General features: G+C 44.3%; 1 protein-coding gene across 5 annotated transcripts in view; it reads left to right on the plus strand.

The window, feature by feature from the left end:
• The window catches only part of CAMKK1 (calcium/calmodulin dependent protein kinase kinase 1), a 200154-nt gene that overhangs the window by 134388 nt on the left and 47943 nt on the right, over positions 1-17823 (plus strand). For all 5 annotated transcript variants that reach the window (XM_074974887.1, XM_074974891.1, XM_074974888.1 and 2 more), the window contains exon 9: positions 5629-5717. In XM_074974887.1, coding sequence (XP_074830988.1) covers positions 5629-5717 — 89 coding nt within the window. The remainder of the gene's footprint in view (positions 1-5628; positions 5718-17823) is intronic.

Raw genomic sequence — 17823 nt, forward strand, 5'->3', positions numbered from 1 at the left:
CTGGGCGCCTTTCCATTGACTTTAATTGCACTTGGAGTGGGCCTGTGATTCAGAATAGAAGGAAGAGGGATAAGGAGAGCTAAGTCGGCAGATAAGGAGAGCTAAGCCATGCATTTTATTTCCCTTTACCACCTTTTTTTGGGCTGCCATCTCTTGCAGGTTAATGGTGACAGGATGAGAGACAAGGAAGGTGTTACTGGTGATCAGGACAAGAATTGTCCCTTGGGGAAGAGGGAAAACTCTCTTTTGAGTGGTTTCAGAGTAACAGCCGTGTTAGTCTGTATTCGCAAAAAGAAAAAGAGGACTTGTGGCACCTTAGAGACTAACCAATTTATTTGAGCATGAGCTTTCGTGAGCTACAGCTCACTTCATCGGATGCATACTGTGGAAATTGCAGAAGACATTATATACACAGACACCATGAAACAATACCTCCTCCCACCCCACTCTCCTGCTGGTAATAGCTTATCTAAAGTGATCATCAAGTTGGGCCATTTCCAGCACAAATCCAGGTTTTCTCACCCTCCGCCCCCCCACAGACAAACTCACTCTCTTGCTGGTAATAGCCCATCAAAAGTGACCACTGTCTTCACAATGTGTATGATAATCAAGGTGGGCCATTTCCTGCAGAAATCCAGGTTCTCTCACCCCCTCACCCCCCTCCAAAAACCACACACACAAACTCACTCTCCTGCTGGTAATAGCCTATCCAAAGTGACCACTCTCCTTACAACCTGCATGAAAATCAAAGTGGGCCATTTCCAGCACAAATCCAGGTTTTCTCACTCCCCCACCCCCATACACACACAAACTCACTCTCCTGCTGGTAATAGCTCATCCGAAGTGACCACTCCCCCTACAATGTGCATGATAATCAAGGTGGGCCATTTCCAGCACAAATCTAGGTTTTCTCACCCCCCCCCCCCCACACACACACAAACTCACTCTCCTGCTGGCAATAGCTCATCCAAACTGACCACTCTCCCCACACTGTGCATGACAATCAAGGTGGGCCACTTCCAGCATAAATCCAAGTTTAACCAGAACGTCTGGGGGGGGAGGGGGGGAGGAAAAAACAAGGGGAAATAGGCTACCTTGCATAATGACTTAGCCACTCCCAGTCTCTATTTAAGCCTAAATTAATAGTATCCAATTTGCAAATGAATTCCAATTCAGCAGGTTCTCGCTGGACTCTGGATTTGAAGTTTTTTTGTTGTAAGATAGCGACCTTCATGTCTCTGATTGCGTGACCAGAGAGATTGAAGTGTTCTCCGACTGGTTTATGAATGTTATAATTCTTGACATCTGATTTGTGTCCATTTATTCTTTTACGTAGAGACTGTCCAGTTTGACCAATGTACATGGCAGAGGGGCATTGCTGGCACATGATGGCATATATCACATTGGTGGATGTGCAGGTGAACGAGCCTCTGATAGTGTGGCTGATGTTATTAGGCCCTGTGATGGTGTCCCCTGAATAGATATGTGGGCACAGTTGGCAACGGGCTTTGTTGCAAGGATAGGTTCCTGGGTTAGTGGTTCTGTTGTGTGGTATGTGGTTGTTGGTGAGTATTCGCTTCAGGTTGGGGGGTTGTCTGTAGGCAAGGACTGGCCTGTCTCCCAAGATTTGTGAGAGTGTTGGGTCATCCTTCAGGATAGGTTGTAGATCCTTAATAATGCGTTGGAGGGGTTTTAGTTGGGGGCTGAAGGTGACGGCTAGTGGCGTTCTGTTATTTTCTTTGTTAGGCCTGTCCTGTAGTAGGTGACTTCTGGGAACTCTTCTGGCTCTATCAATCTGTTTCTTCACTTCCGCAGGTGGGTATTGTAGTTGTAAGAATGCTTGATAGAGATCTTGTAGGTGTTTGTCTCTGTCTGAGGGATTGGAGCAAATGCGGTTGTATCGCAGAGCTTGGCTGTAGACGATGGATCGTGCGGTGTTGTCAGGGTGAAAGCTGGAGGCATGTAGGTAGGAATAGCGGTCAGTAGGTTTCCGGTATAGGGTGGTGTTTATGTGACCATTGTTTATTAGCACTGTAGTGTCCAGGAAGTGGATCTCTTGTGTGGACTGGACCAGGCTGAGGTTGATGGTGGGATGGAAATTGTTGAAATCATGGTGGAATTCCTCAAGGGCTTCTTTTCCATGGGTCCAGATGATGAAGATGTCATCAATATAGCGCAAGTAGAGTAGGGGCGTTAGGGGACGAGAGCTGAGGAAGCGTTGTTCTAAATCAGCCATAAAAATGTTGGCATACTGTGGGGCCATGCGGGTACCCATAGCAGTGCCGCTGATCTGAAGGTATACATTGTCCCCAAATGTAAAATAGTTATGGGTAAGGACAAAGTCACAAAGTTCAGCCACCAGGTTAGCCGTGACATTTTCGGGGATAGTGTTCTTGACGGCTTGTAGTCCATCTTTGTGTGGAATGTTGGTGTAGAGGGCTTCTACATCCATTGTGGCCAGGATGGTGTTATCAGGAAGATCACCGATGGATTGTAGTTTCCTCAGGAAGTCAGTGGTATCTCGAAGGTAGCTGGGAGTGCTGGTAGCGTAGGGCCTGAGGAGGGAGTCTACATAGCCAGACAATCCTGCTGTCAGGGTGCCAATGCCTGAGATGATGGGGCGCCCAGGATTTCCAGGTTTATGGATCTTGGGTAGTAGATAGAATATCCCAGGTCGGGGTTCCAGGGGTGTGTCTGTGCGGATTTGATCTTGTGCTTTTTCAGGAAGTTTCTTGAGCAAATGCTGTAGTTGCTTTTGGTAAAGAGAGACTTAGAGACTGACTTAGAGACTGGGGGTGGCTAAGTCATTATGCAAGGTAGCCTATTTCCCCTTGTTTTTTCCTCCCCCCCCCCAGACGTTCTGGTTAAACTTGGATTTATGCTGGAAGTGGCCCACCTTGATTGTCATGCACAGTGTGGGGAGAGTGGTCAGTTTGGATGAGCTATTGCCAGCAGGAGAGTGAGTTTGTGTGTGTGGGGGGGGGGGTGAGAAAACCTAGATTTGTGCTGGAAATGGCCCACCTTGATTATCATGCACATTGTAGGGGGAGTGGTCACTTCGGATGAGCTATTACCAGCAGGAGAGTGAGTTTGTGTGTGTATGGGGGTGGGGGAGTGAGAAAACCTGGATTTGTGCTGGAAATGGCCCACTTTGATTTTCATGCAGGTTGTAAGGAGAGTGGTCACTTTGGATAGGCTATTACCAGCAGGAGAGTGAGTTTGTGTGTGTGGTTTTTGGAGGGGGGTGAGGGGGTGAGAGAACCTGGATTTCTGCAGGAAATGGCCCACCTTGATTATCATACACATTGTGAAGACAGTGGTCACTTTTGATGGGCTATTACCAGCAAGAGAGTGAGTTTGTCTGTGGGGGGGCAGAGGGTGAGAAAACCTGGATTTGTGCTGGAAATGGCCCAACTTGATGATCACTTTAGATAAGCTATTACCAGCAGGAGAGTGGGGTGGGAGGAGGTATTGTTTCATGGTGTCTGTGTATATAATGTCTTCTGCAATTTCCACAGTATGCATCTGATGAAGTGAGCTGTAGCTCACGAAAGCTCATGCTCAAATAAATTGGTTAGTCTCTAAGGTGCCACAAGTCATCCTTTTCTCTTTTGAGTCTGCACAGCTCAGAAAAAGCCATTGTAATCAGCTGCTGCCACGAGGGGGGCTGTGCCACTCTTTTGAAGCAACCTTTCTACCGCTAGCAGATGGCAATTATACTTCATTAGCTTTCCTGTGGCTCCCATTGCTTCTCTCAGGAGCCAGCAACATGAAAATGTTGCCATGTGATGGGGGAGGAAGCTGGAAATCAGTGACAAAAATGGAAACAGCATTAAGCTCATCTGCTCAAGTTGCAATGGGGGAGGTTTAGATTGGATATTAGGAAAAACTTTTTCACTAAGAGGGTGGTGAAACACTGGAATGCGTTACCTAGGGAGGTGGTAGAATCTCCTTCCTTAGAGGTTTTTAAGGTCAGGCTTGACAAAGCCCTGGCTGGGATGATTTAACTGGGAATTGGTCCTGCTTCGAGCAGGGGGTTGGACTAGATGACCTTCTGGGGTCCCTTCCAACCCTGATATTCTATGATTCTATGATTCTATTGAAGGGGGGGGCTAAAAAGCACAGAGAGTAGTTTTCTGACAGCTTCCTTGAGCTTTTGGGGGGGAGGGCACAGGGTGGTTAAAAGAGAGGGTAGCTGCTGAGAAGCCGCTGGAGACCTTTTTTGCTGACGTTCTGTTGTGCGTTGATTCTCAACGAGGGCTCAACCTTGCAAGATACTGAGAACTCTGGCTCGGATCCAGCACAGCATTTAAGCACATGCCTAAGTCTCTTGAAGTCAGTGGGAATACTCGCATGCTTAAATTCTGCTTTGCTGCCTTGATGCCAAATACCTTGCAGAATCAGGCATAATCCTGCAAGATGTTAAGCACCCCCACCTCCCATTTTCATCATTGAGAGTTGAATGTGCTCCTTACCTCTCAGAAAGTGCTAAACAGCTCATAGAGTCTAGGCCCTAATTGCCATTTACACTTGGCTCTCAGCTGGGGGCAGGGGGAGAGGAGGGTCACTTACGAGACTCTGCACGTCCATTAACAATGAAGACATAAAGGGGGCCACCAAGGTAGGGAAAAGGGAGCTTTCAATCCGACTACTGACTCTTGAGACATTTTCCCAGGCTGACCTGTACTGCACCTTGCACAGGAAAACAGGGTTTTAAGAGCAGCTAAAATGATACATCAGAAATATTTTCATGTTAATGTCAACCCCTACAAGGAAAAATATTTAGCCCTTAGTCTGGTCTCATTTAAACCTGGACGATGCTGGTTTTATTGCCCTTTGCTTCAGGAGCAAATCCTAACTCGCAGAATGTCAAATCAGAATTGGAAGACTACTTTTGATATGCAAGTCATGTGCCAACTGTATGGTGCTTGTAAAGGCCATAAGGTAATATACCACCATCAGTTTCTTTCTGTGAGATTGATAGTAATGGCTGTGACATGCTTCTTTAATAAGTGATATAATAATAAAACAATTTTGCACTTTTTATAACACTTTTCATCCATGGTTGTCAATGTTTCACCTTGAGAGGTAGGTATTATCCTGATTTTACAGAAGGGGAAACAGACAATTAGGGCCTGAATTTTAGAAGTGCTGAGTATGCCCAGTTCCCATTGCCTTCAGCTAGAGTTGTGGGTGCTCAGTCCTCTGAAAATCAAATCCTAGGGGTCAGATTTTCAAAAGAGCTCAGCTCCCTTTTAGACACCAAAGTAAATGGCCAGATTTTCCAAAGAGCTCAGCATGCTGGGTCTTTTGAAAATCTATCCCCTAAGTGTCAGAATGGGAGATGATGGAAGATGAGTACTTTTAAAAATCTGGCACTTATGTAGGTACCTGAATGGGAGCTGAGCTCTTTTGAAAATCTGGCCCCCATTGTGTTTGCTGAGCACTTCTGTAAATCTGGTCAGAAATGACTTGCCCAGGATCATGCGGAGTCACGGACAGAAATAGAACCCAAGAGCTCTGTTTACTAGCTGACTGCTCTAACTGCTAGAGCACACTCCTTCTTCAAATAAGGAATATTATTTCCCGTTAACTGGGCATTTGGTAATTTTCCCTTTTTCCTTTCAGACCTGTCATGGAGGTGCCAACTGACCAGCCATTCACTGAAGAGCAGGCTCGGCTCTACTTTAAGGACATTGTCATGGGCATAGAGTACTGTGAGTACCAAGATCAGTTGCACCTTTGCAGAGCATTGCACTGACCTACATTCTTGTTTGAAGCCAACCTTTTCATCACTTGTGAACTGTCAGGGGAGTAAAAGGATACTCTCTAATCATATATGAAGGGGTTTGCAAGACTGGCAATGACCCGTCTCAGCCTGGATTTGTATGGGCCATATAACAGTTATTCAGTGGCAGCTGTTCTTTAAAGTGGCACTATGAAAACGATTAGCAATTTTTTTTTTTTTTGGTTAACTCTCTTGGATAAAAATTGTAGACTTTAATTCTTACAGCTGCGCCAAGCTTGGCTGAAGCCAGGAAACAGCCTTTGCAAAGACACAGGCTAAGAAAGTAAATTAGCTTCGGTTGAAGTGAATTTGCGCTGCTTCCAGCTGAGCTGTGGGGGAAAAGCTTGCAAGTGGCAGCTGGAGGGCATCTGTCCTTGTCTCCTCCCTTTGGAATGCATCTCAGTGACTCATCATTACTCAGGGCTGTGACATGCAGAGAACATGCCACCTCATCACCTGCCATCACAGCTGGTGGCTTGTGTATTTCACAGAATCCTCATTCAGTATTCAGCATCTGTATATTTTTAATGGGCTATTGCACAATTTAATTTAATAAATCAAATATTGTGTTTGTCCCTCTAACCTGGCAGATGGGTTCCCAAGTATTTGGGGCCAGATTCTTATCTAAGATCCAGGCTTGAGTACTACAAAAGGGCCAGATTTTAACCTTAAATGGTCATCAGGGAATTTCCCTGGCATAAGGGAATTGGCATATCACTGCTGGCATAAAGATAATGGAGACAGCCCCTGTGCCAGCTGCCCCACCCCTCATGTAGGGAAATGTTGGGGGAGGAAGGGAGTGGTGAGTGGTTGTGTAGGATAAGAGCAGCCTTTGACTGACTAGCTCTTACTGAGACCAATGCACACTGCCCCTCAGGAATCAGGATCAAAGATCCATTTATGGATTCCTTGATGCTCCTTCCTTTTCTGCACTGAGCAGAGATCTAGCATTCCAGAGCTTGCTTGCTCTGTCTAAAAGCTATCAGTTGGGTTTTTACACCAAACTCATCACCATGGTATCTGAGTCTCTACCAGATAGTCTCCTTACTTCCTTGTGATCTGCAACCTGGAGTTCATTATCTAAGTGCAGGAGGAAATATCTTTCTTCCTGGCTGGGGTTCTCCATTTAAGGCTTCCCTTTCTTAGCATTGACAGAGCCAGACTTCCTAATATTATTTAAATATTGCTGAAGTTTGCTCTATCTGTGCTGTCACAGGGAATGGTGGCCCTTCAAAACATGCCAGATTTACATCAGCTCAGGACAGTTACATCAGTATCTTTCTATTCCCTTGTATTTCCCAATACTTACTGGAGGAGTACCTAGAAACTGCAGATGCTGAGGTTACCGAGCTGCAGTTTAGTTTTCTTAAGGGCTAGAACTGTACATACAAATGGCTCTCTTAGATGTCCCTTTTCAGTGACTGGAATTAAAACGATTGAACAGTCTCTCTGGCCACTGCTGTGCCAAAGAGTTTTAGGCACCTAACTCACATTAACTTCAGTGGGAGTTAGGCATCTAAATAAATTGGAGACTCTGGGCCTCAGAGAGTAGGAATGAAATCCAGGCTCCATTGAAGTCAGTGGCAAAACTCTTGTTAACTTCAGTGCAAAGGCCATAAGGCAATATACCAACAGCAGTTTCTTTCCATGAGACTGATAGTAATGGCTGTAAGAAGAACGAGGAGAACTTGTGGCACCTTAGAGACTAACAAATTTATTTGGGCATAAGCTTTTATGGGCTAAAATCCACTTCATCGGATGCATACAGTGAAAGATACAGTAGGAAGATATATATACACAGAGAACATGAAAAAATGGGTGTTGCCATACCAACTCTAACGAGACTAATCAATTAAGGTGGGCTATTATCAGCAGGAGAAAAAAAACTTTTGTAGTGATAATCAGGATGGCCCATTTCCAACAGTTGAGAAGCTGGTGTGAGTAACAGTAGGGGGAAAATTAGCATGGGGGAATAGATTTTAGTTTGTGTAATGACCCGCTTCTTTAATAAGTGATATAATAATAAATAATACAGTTTTGTACATTTTATAAAACTTTTCATCCGTGGTTGTCAATGTTTCACCTTGGGGTAGGTATTATCCTGATTATCCAGGATTTCACTGTAGAGGCCGCATCTTACAGCCTTTACTCAGGTCAGTAGCTTCATTGACAACTTTAGTAAAGCTGTCTATGGGCTAGGTTGTGTTACCCTCTCTCATATTGAATCATACCTTCCAATACAAGTTGTGAGTAGTAAGTGAGAGTTGAAGGATCAGACCGTAGGGAGACTTCTAGATATGTAACCTAACCTGTTTTGCTTCCATAGTCTGAAATGCAACATTTTCCACTGTTTCAACCATTAGGAAAATCTGTTCATCTTATTGAACCAGAGGGAATAATTTCTAATGCACTTCCACTGACCATGTTTTTACAAAGCAAAGACATAGCCTTGTCAGTCTAAAAGAAATGTATTATCCTGTAATATGTACTTAGAGCCTTGTCTGCCTTCAGTTAATTGGATCTCAGAAAGACACAGGGAGGTCTACTGCTCTCCCCATAGGCTAAACAAAGCTTTAGGTTTTGCTTGGCTCTTTTACAGAAGATCGGGCTCTGAAAGGATAACTGGAATGTGAATAGAAGAGGAGTACTTGTGGCACCTTAGAAACTAACCAATTTATTTGAGCATAAGCTTTCGTGAGCTACAGCTCACTTCGTCCCTAACGAGCACAGCAGGCTTTGCTGAGATGAAGGAAGATCATTCACAAGGCCACATTCATATCACACGCTGCAATACATTAGCTCTGTCTTCCACCTGAAACTAAACGCACAATACCAGCCTCTGAATGGAAATGAAAGAAATACTCAGTCATTGGGACTGTAGTATGAGTTAAGGCTGCAGGGTCCAAGGCCATTTTGCCAGTAGAGTTTATGAGTTAGAAAAAATTGTAGTTTATATTCTGATAGTGCCTAGATGACTCCACAGAGATCAGAGGCCTGTTTTGCTTGGCACTGGGTGTGCACATAGTAAATGACAGCTCCTGCCCCAAAGTAGTTACAGTCTAAAAGGTTGCAGAGTAGCAGCCGTGTTAGTCTGTATCCGTAAAAAGAAAAGGAGTACTTGTGGCACCTTAGAGACTAACCAATTTATTTGAGCATAAGCTTTCGTGAGCTACAGCTTGCTCCATCGGAGGCATACAGTGGAAAATATAGTGGGGAGATTTTTACAGTCTAAAAGATAAGCCAAAAAAAGTGGATGGGGGGAGGTGGGACGAGACTGGGTAACAAAACCAAATAAGATGTTTTAGTAGTGATAATAGCAAAAACAATAGGATGTTTTGTTTTAGGCTTTTGGGTAACCATTTGTTTTATTAGCTGCTAAAAGTTAAGAAATGTGCTCTATTGCAATTGCTGTGTAAATGCACAGCAATTACTATGTAATTACAGAGAAAAATGCACCATTTGTGCATACTGAAGGAAAGTGTTGCCAGGCAATCCAAAGATTGCAAGGTAATTTTAATGTAAGCATACATAATTGTTATGTAATTCGCTAGACTCAATCACCAGGCAGCTGTTTTAAGCTCACAATGTTCACAGCAGTAACTGCATCATTGCTAGTTGTGTCTTATTAAATTAGATATTAAAAACTGGATTCTCATCACAAACTGGAATGTATTAATCAAGAACAATATGCTGCATATTGCATGTAAGGAATCTTGTTTTAGATGGAAAATGACTTTATGACTGAATACAAGCCTGCCTATGACAGGTTTCCGAGTAGCGGCCGTGTTAGTCTGTATCCGCAAAAAGAACAGGAGGACTTGTGGCACCTTAGAGACGAACCAGTTTATTTGAGCATAAGCTTTCGTGAGCTACTGCTCACTTCATCGGATGCGTGTAATGCTGTAGAAATATTGGCTTAAGTTACTTATTGGTGCATGTCACAGAGTGGGCTGGCCCCATAAGGAGAGTTGGGCTAGCCCCACCTGTGCCTAATTACCTGTTGCCAGTGGTTGGGTCAGGTGCCCATGTTTCACCCAATGGCAGCCAGGGGTTGGTGCTTCTTACAGAAAGGAGCCTGCTCCGTTGAGAGAGAGCCACCTGTAGGGAGATTCTTACTGGGATACAGAGTTAGAGAAGACTGGGGCAGAAGTTTTCCCTACCAGCCAGAGGCAAAGGCCTGGCTGGAGCTGTGTGCAGTGACAGGCAGGAGCAAAACCCTTAGGAGAGGCAGAGCGGACTGCTGAGCGCATGGGGTACCCCGATTGAGCCAGGGATGACCTAGCATGAGGTTGCCAGGTGTCTGCTTTTGTTTTCTTGATCTGTGTTGTTTTAGTAAACTAGATTCTGGAGTATCTGATATACACAAGAATCTGGGACATTTCCTCAGAGAACTGAGGTATTGGCAGGGGCTGATGCTAAATGAGATGAAATTCTGTTACAGTGCCCTTCCTGAATCCATGGTACAAGCCACCAGCATTTACCTTTCCTTGCCAGTGTGACAGTGATTGGCACAAGATTAGCTGGGCAGGAGTGACATTACAGTGGGTGACAAAAATGTCCAAAAACCATTGTTTTTTTAGTGTGTTTATTAATTTCATTTATTTAAATATAATTCCAGTTGCGCCTGTCTAAACTCTAGGTAGGGAGTGCATATGTGTTTGTGTTGTCCATGTGTGTTTGTGCACACACAGGTAGATCCCAATTCAGCAATCTCTTAAACACATGCAAACTTTAAGCACATAAGTAATCCCATCCTTATTCAACAGGGCCCCGATGAAAGAAAGCAGCCCTATTTAGGAAAGCGCCATATCCACATGCTCAAGTGTAAAGTCATTTCCTGAACTGGGAGGGAAAGCCCTCTACCATGTGCTTAAGTAGCATTGAAGCCAATGGGAGTTAAGCATCAAGTGCTTTGCTGAACAGAGATGGGGATGTTCAGATGCTTAAAATTAAGCATGTGCTGCACTTAAGTGTTTTCTGAAACAGAGCCATGATGATGTATTGTGCACTTAGATAATGCATTTCAGTTGAGCAACTCAAAGAGTTTAATAAACATTATTTAAGCTTCACAACACCCCTTGAGTGAAAGCAACTGGTAAACTGAGTTGTCCAAAAGTTACCTTGACTTATGTAATGAGTCAGTAGCAGAGCTAGGAATAGAATACAGAAGTCCTGACTCCTGTTCCCCAGCTCTAATACCTGGACAACACTTCCTACCAAATATAGAGAACAAATCATTGTTTTTCTTTAATATTGGCTAACAGTGCTAGAACCCAGAATCCCTGTAAATAGGAGTGGTACAACATTTCAGAGTCAGACCATCTTCCACCCTAAACATGGTTGGAAATGTTTAAAACAACACATGAAAAATCTACAGATTTGCTGGAGTAAAAAGAAAACCCCATTTATTTGCTTAGAGTTTTGTTTTTTTGTATCTCAGGTACAGTGGGTTAGAGGTTTGACATCTTGAGTACAATTAGTAAGGTTTCTTCCAGGTTGACTTAATGCTAATTTTCTTGTCAATAACCAAGCTTTACATTGGTTTGCTGAATAAAGATGAATTGGATGTCCTGCAGATTTGCTTTGGCAGGTGAACCGTGGAAACCAGCACCAGGTAAAGTAAGTAATAGAAGGAGGATGTTTTTTCCACAACTGTCAGGCTGACATCTCTTAATGAGAAATCTCTCTCTTGCTGGGAGCTGACATTTGGTTTAACAAAAGGAGGTGGAGGCTACACTACATCTCTTTCCAAATTAGCTATGTAAGTGTGTGTGCGTGCATGCATGCATGTGCACGTTTGAGGTGAGGGTGAGAGAGAAAGGCTTGTTATATAAAATTGCATCAAGCAATCCATTTATCAATATGGGGTTTGGCAGGCACACAGTTGGCTGCAGTACTCTTTTGAAGGCTGAATGTTCCTGAAGTCCTTATTCGGGCAAAGCCCTAGGACTTCAGGATTCGGCCGTGTCTGCGTGTGTGTGTCTGTGTATTCAATTACTGCACTCACAAGACAGACATTATAATTTAAACTAAGTTCTTAGTGAGTCAGAATGCTGATTCACTCTCCAGGGACCTGCTTTAATGAATGAAGCTTTCACAATGATGTCATTGTTTGTTCAGTCTCCTTGGATTTGGAGTAGAAAGCATCATACCTTAAGGCAGTGGTCACCAACCGGTCGATCACGATCACTGCCACTAAGGCAGGATCCCTGCCTACCCTGGCCCCATGCCGCTCCCAGAAGCAGCCAGCGCAGCCCTGGGGGGGTGGGGGGGGCAGCGGTCTCCCTCTGCCCGCTGCTCCTGCCTACAGGTACCACCCCCGCAGCTCCCATTGTCTGGGAACGGGGAGCTGTGGCCAATGGGAGTTCCAGGGTGGTGCTTGCAGAGATGGGCAGTGCACAGAGCCACATGCCTCACCACTGCTGCCAGGGACCCCAGGGACGCGTTGGCTCCTTCCAAGAGCGGCGGGGGGCCACGGTAGGCAGGGAGCCTGCCTTAGCAGCAGCCACGCTGCACCACCGACCGGGAGCCACTGGAGGTAAGTGCTGCCCAGCAGCAGGCCGCACCCCAGCCCTGAGCCCCGTCCCGGAGCCTGCACCCTGAACCCCCTCCTGTACCCCAAGCCCCTGCCCTGACCCCACCCCCCAAGCCAGTACTCTATACCCCCTCCTGCACCCCAACACTCTGCCCCAGCCTGGAGCCCCTTCCTGCACCCAAACTGCCTCCCAGAGCTTGCACCCCTCACTTTATGTCGGGGGTGGAATGGAAATTAACCCAGTGTCCTCCACACAGTGCAGTGGTTGATTGCTACGCTCATCCTACTCTCCTTCCCGGCCCCCCCGAAGTGACTGTGTTTCACTGGTACCAAATGGATATAGTGTAAATGTTTGTGGCATCCTTTAGAAGGATTGTATTGATGTAAAATGTTTTTATAATTGTATTTGTTACTATTAAGTATTGTAAGAGTTAAAAATATTTTAAGAGTAAATTTTACTTAGCATGAAATTGAAAGGAGACCATTCCCTCTTACTCTATGTAAGAAAAGGTCCAGTAGAAACACTGGCATGCCATAGCAATTTATATAACATCTTCCTCATCTCACTACAGAATTAGAGATTTTGGCCTGTATGTGTTTACTATAGATGGGTTTAACTAGAACCTCAAATGTGACCCCCCTGAACCCTTCAAAATTTTAGGGTGAGGTTGGGTTCAGATACCCAGATCGGGCCCAAACTCTACAGTTTTAATTGAGGAACTTGAGTCAATTAGCTTCATTTTGTAAGGGCCTGACTCTGGAGTCTTTACACAGGCTAAACTTCCATTGGCTGCAGTGGGAGTTATGCCATAGTAAAGATGAACTGCAGGATTTGTCCCTTTGCACTTTATCTGCAAGCATGATATTAGTTTTATCTGGATCACAAAAAGCTGGAACAGCTGCAGTTGCTGTGAGTGAAATGAAGAAAATCCATTCTTTCTGCCACTTTTGCACTAGGAAATGTAAAATCTCTCTATTGATTGTATTAAGGAAAACCCGCTTTGCTTACTATGTGGCAGGTCTACTATCCGCTCAAGGGAACCCCTGTCATCTGTTAGTTGAACCAGTGTGTCAGAAAGAGGAACAGGAAAGGAAAATGAAGTGCAGCTAAAATCATTGGGAAGGTACTTTCCTGCAGTACAGTCATACAAAGCAATTCTCAGTAAACTCCCCCACCAGCCTCTGGAGCGCTGCGCCATATACTAAACCCAGAACAATATGTAAATGCCTGCAGTGCTGATCGAAAGCTGGCTTTTCCAAGATAAAACGTAATCTTTCTTCTGTACCATCAATATGTGACTATAATTCCCTTTATCTTAAAAGGGGAGTTAAGTAAATATATCAACAGAAGAGTCAATTGCAGTGGGTTTGTTTTAAGAGTATTCTCAGGACTGTTATCAAGAGACAGGTAAATTCAAACGCTGGTGACATGGCAAGTGAAAGCCCTGGTGTACCCATGGTCTTGTTTTGGATTTTGCAGCTGCATGTTCTGCATGACACATCTGTTGTGTGGGCTTTTGCAAATGTGGCTGTAAGCACATAATGCACATGGAGAAAGAAGGATGGTCTTGTGGTGAAGACACTGCCATGGAACTCAGGAGATTTGGGTTCAGTTCCTGGGTCTACCACAGACTCCCTATGTGACCTTTGTATGTCACTTAATCTCTCTAGGAATCAGTTCCCATCTGTAAAATAAGGAAAATAATCCTCCTTTTCTCCCATTTCTTGTCTGTTTAATTTGAAGACCCATCTGGGCAAGGACTGTCTTTTACTATGTGTATACACAGCACCTAGCACAGTGGGGCCCTGGTTTCAACTGGGGCCTGTAGGCACTGCTGAAATATAAACAGTAAGAACATAGCCAGTGTTTGTGTGTATTGTAATAAATCTATTATGTCCTGTTTCTCCCGCCTCTCATTAAATGTTCTTCCCCGACCTTGCTAAATGCCTGTAAAATGTTGGTTTTGGTGTAGGAGATTCTGGCACTTATGCCTAATCTGTGACAACTGATTTTGCTTATTCTATGAATTCAAAGTTTCCAAAGATCTCAGCTGCCAGAAGTTCTCATTATGAAGTTTTGTGGCCATATTTTCAAAGAAGCTGAGTACCCAATATGCACTCACTGTGCTGAGCTTTGTTGAAAATCTGGCTGTGTGTCCAGGGGCCGATCCCTCCTGGAAATTCTGGCCCAGGTGACTTGCTCAAGGTCATAAAGCAATTCGGTGTTAGACTAGTGAATGGAACCCAGAAGTCCTGATTTACAATCCTCTGCACTGAATATGAGGCTAAATATAAAAGGTGTAAATGGTCACAGGAAGCAGGCTGTCTCTTAAATGTAGCCTACTGGTATGTCCACTTGCTTTGGATCATCCTTGGTGTCTGTGGAACACTGCAAACTGGCATAGAAGCCTTGCTTCAAAGAACAGCTTTTCATTTTAAGCTTTATCGGTTGCTGCTGCAGCTTCCTTGGTAGAGTGTTAAATCATTTCTCCACTACAGGGCTGATGTGAGGGTAATACTAAACAGACTCTGCAGCAGCACCATATGGATTGCTTTTGCCCTTGAACAGTAACAGGCTTCTGTTTTAATCAAATGTAATTCAGCACCAGCCTTAATAAATAGCATTATGTGCTAATATGTTGCAATTTTTTGTAATGGCGTTTTGGAGAGTTAGTAATGAAGTGCTCAGGCCCTGGGATTTCCAGCAGGGAGAGCAGAGAAGGTAGCTGTTTTAAAAGACAATGGTGAATAATCTCCCATTTCCCCCCTCCTGCGTTTTGCTGCTGGTTGGTATAGATGAACAATTCCCAAATGTCTGCTTTTGAATGACAAGCACAGCCTATTTTTGTGTCTGAAAGTGGATGTGTTTAGAAATGAGGGGAGAGGGGGTTCTCATTTAAAAGGTGAGTTTAGTGTTTGTGAAATGTGCTGTATTATCACCCCAGAAAGATGGCATGGTGATGGGTTCTGGAAAAGGACCAGAACAGACTGATGTGCTCTTTTCATGCTTCATTAGCAATACGGAATGCAGGAGACAGGCAGAGTAGTAGGAAAGAGATCTGGATTAAGTATGCACAGAGGGAGAAACCTGTGTTTATCCAGTAGCAGCCTGACCACCAAACTAGGTTCCTCCTGAAACCTGACCCTCTTTTTCGCACAGTCAACCTGTGGAACTCATTGCCAGGGATGTTGTGATGGCTAAAAGTATAACTGGGTTCAAAAAAGAATTAGGTAAATTCATGGAGGATAGATCCATCAATGGCTATTAGCCAAAATGGTCAGGGATGCCCAACCCCATGCTCTGGGTGTCCCTAAGCCTGTGACTGCCAGATGCTGGGGCTGGATCACTCAATAATTGCCCTGTTCTGTATATTCCCTCTGAAGCATCTGGCGTTAGCCTCTGCCAGAAGACAGGATAGTGGGCTAGATGGACCATTGGTCAGACCCACTATGGCCATTCTTATGTTATTATGGTCTCCAGTCCCACTCATCATAGCACAGTGCATTCGTTGGAAGAGTACCACCTACAGAGGCTTCCCTGCAGCACCATAGGTCTGTGACACAATTTTTTCAGCGTTCTACAATAATGGTGCAGCACAATGAAATTTACAGTTGTATTTCCCTTGGGAATAGGCCCACTAGTGTGGCACACAGAGTGAATGGGGTATTGTTGGATGCTGATCTGGCTGGAGCACCTACAGAGGTCTGAGGAGGATTGACAGCAAGGGTTGTATTTGTGATATTTCCTACAAAGTGAGTATTCACCCATGAAAGCTTATGCTCCAATACGTCTGTTAGTCTATAAGGTGCCACAGGACTCTTTGCTGCTTTTACAGATCCAGACTAACACGGCTACCCCTCTGATACTTGGTTCTTGAGGGTTTCTCATTTTGATGTCATTGAAGTCGCACTCTGACCTCAGTTCAGAAAAGTATTTAAGCATCTGCTTAACTTTAACACACATGCTTAAGTTATCATTAAGCATGTGCTTAAGTGCTGTCCTGAATATGGCTGCTTTTCTTCATCAGGGCCTCAGAACACAGACGTCCTGCTGATCTCCTGGACCTTTCTCAATGGGAACTCTGTGTCTGGAATGTTTGCAGGATCAGATTCTTGCTGATATGAGTCAAGAACAGCAAAATGTAGCACCAAACCCTTCCAGCATTTCTGCATTAAAGTCCCTCTGTGTCTTTTCAGGCCTATCATTCAGGAGCATAGAGACATGCCTCTTGAGGAGCTGGTGGAGTGGGCAGTGAAGGAGGTGGAGGAGGGCAAAGTTGAAACAAATAAACTAAGAGTTTTGGAGGGATGTAAGCCAACCTGGAACTGATACGGGTTAGGAAAAACTTTCCATATGGGCAGGTTGTCCCATAAATGCCTGCTGCGTGGTTATTTGCACCTTCCTTTGAAGCAGCTGATACTAGCCACTGTCAGAAAGAGTATACTGCAGTAGATGAACCATTGGTCTGATCCAATATGGCAGGCCTCATGTTCTTATACTAATGAATGGTAGCCTTAGATTTTCAGCGGTTTTGTACTATACATCCATAACCATGTTTCCTCACTGCTAACATCAATTAAGTGAAAATGCATTGTTTTAAAAAAACATTAAAAGCCAAGTTTGCAAAAGTTTGGGTGATTCAATTTTATGAGGCCCATATTTAGACACCTACGACCTGATTTTCAGAGTTACTGAGCATTCAGCTGCACTGATTTCAGTTGGAGTTGTGGGTACTCAGCATGTCTGATGATCAAGCTCCAAATTAGTAGACATGCCTGAAAATTCTGTGCCTCAGCTTCCCCGTTAGTAATACTTGCCTCTCTCACAAGGGCTGTTGTGAAACTCAATTAATGGATGTTTATAAGGTGTTTAGAGATTCCTGGATGGAAGATGCTATAAGAAGGATAAGAATTATTATTAAGATCCAAATGGTGCCTGAATTGCTGCTTACTTTCCCACAGAAATGAAGGATGACTCTAATAAAACTGAATTTACCTGAGAGCTCCAGAACCAGATTTTCCCCCAGGGGCTCTAACTGTAATACAGACAATGTTTCATTTTTGTTATAAGAAAAGGAGGACTTGTGGCACCTTAGAGACTAACCAATTTATTTGAGCATGAGCTTTCGTGAGCTACAGCTCACTTCATCGGATGCATACTGTGGAAAATACAAAAGATGTTCTTATACATACAAACCATGAAAAAATGGGTGTTTACCACTACAAAAGGTTTTCTCTCTCCCCACCCCACTCTCCTGCTGGTAATAGCTTATCTAAAGTGATCACTCTCCTTACAATGTGTATGATAATCAAAAAGGGGGAGGAGGGAGAAAACCTGGATTTGTGCTGGAAATGGCCCACCTTGATTCTCACACACGTTGTAAGGAGAAAGAAAGGGAGTACTTGTGGTACCTTGGAGACTAGCCAGTTTATTTGGGCATGAGCTTTTGTGGGCTACAGCTCACTTCATCGGATCCACAGTATGCATCCGATGAGGTGA

The sequence above is a fragment of the Natator depressus genome, chromosome 17 (assembly GCF_965152275.1).
Source record: "Natator depressus isolate rNatDep1 chromosome 17, rNatDep2.hap1, whole genome shotgun sequence".
NCBI lineage: Eukaryota > Metazoa > Chordata > Testudines > Cheloniidae > Natator > Natator depressus.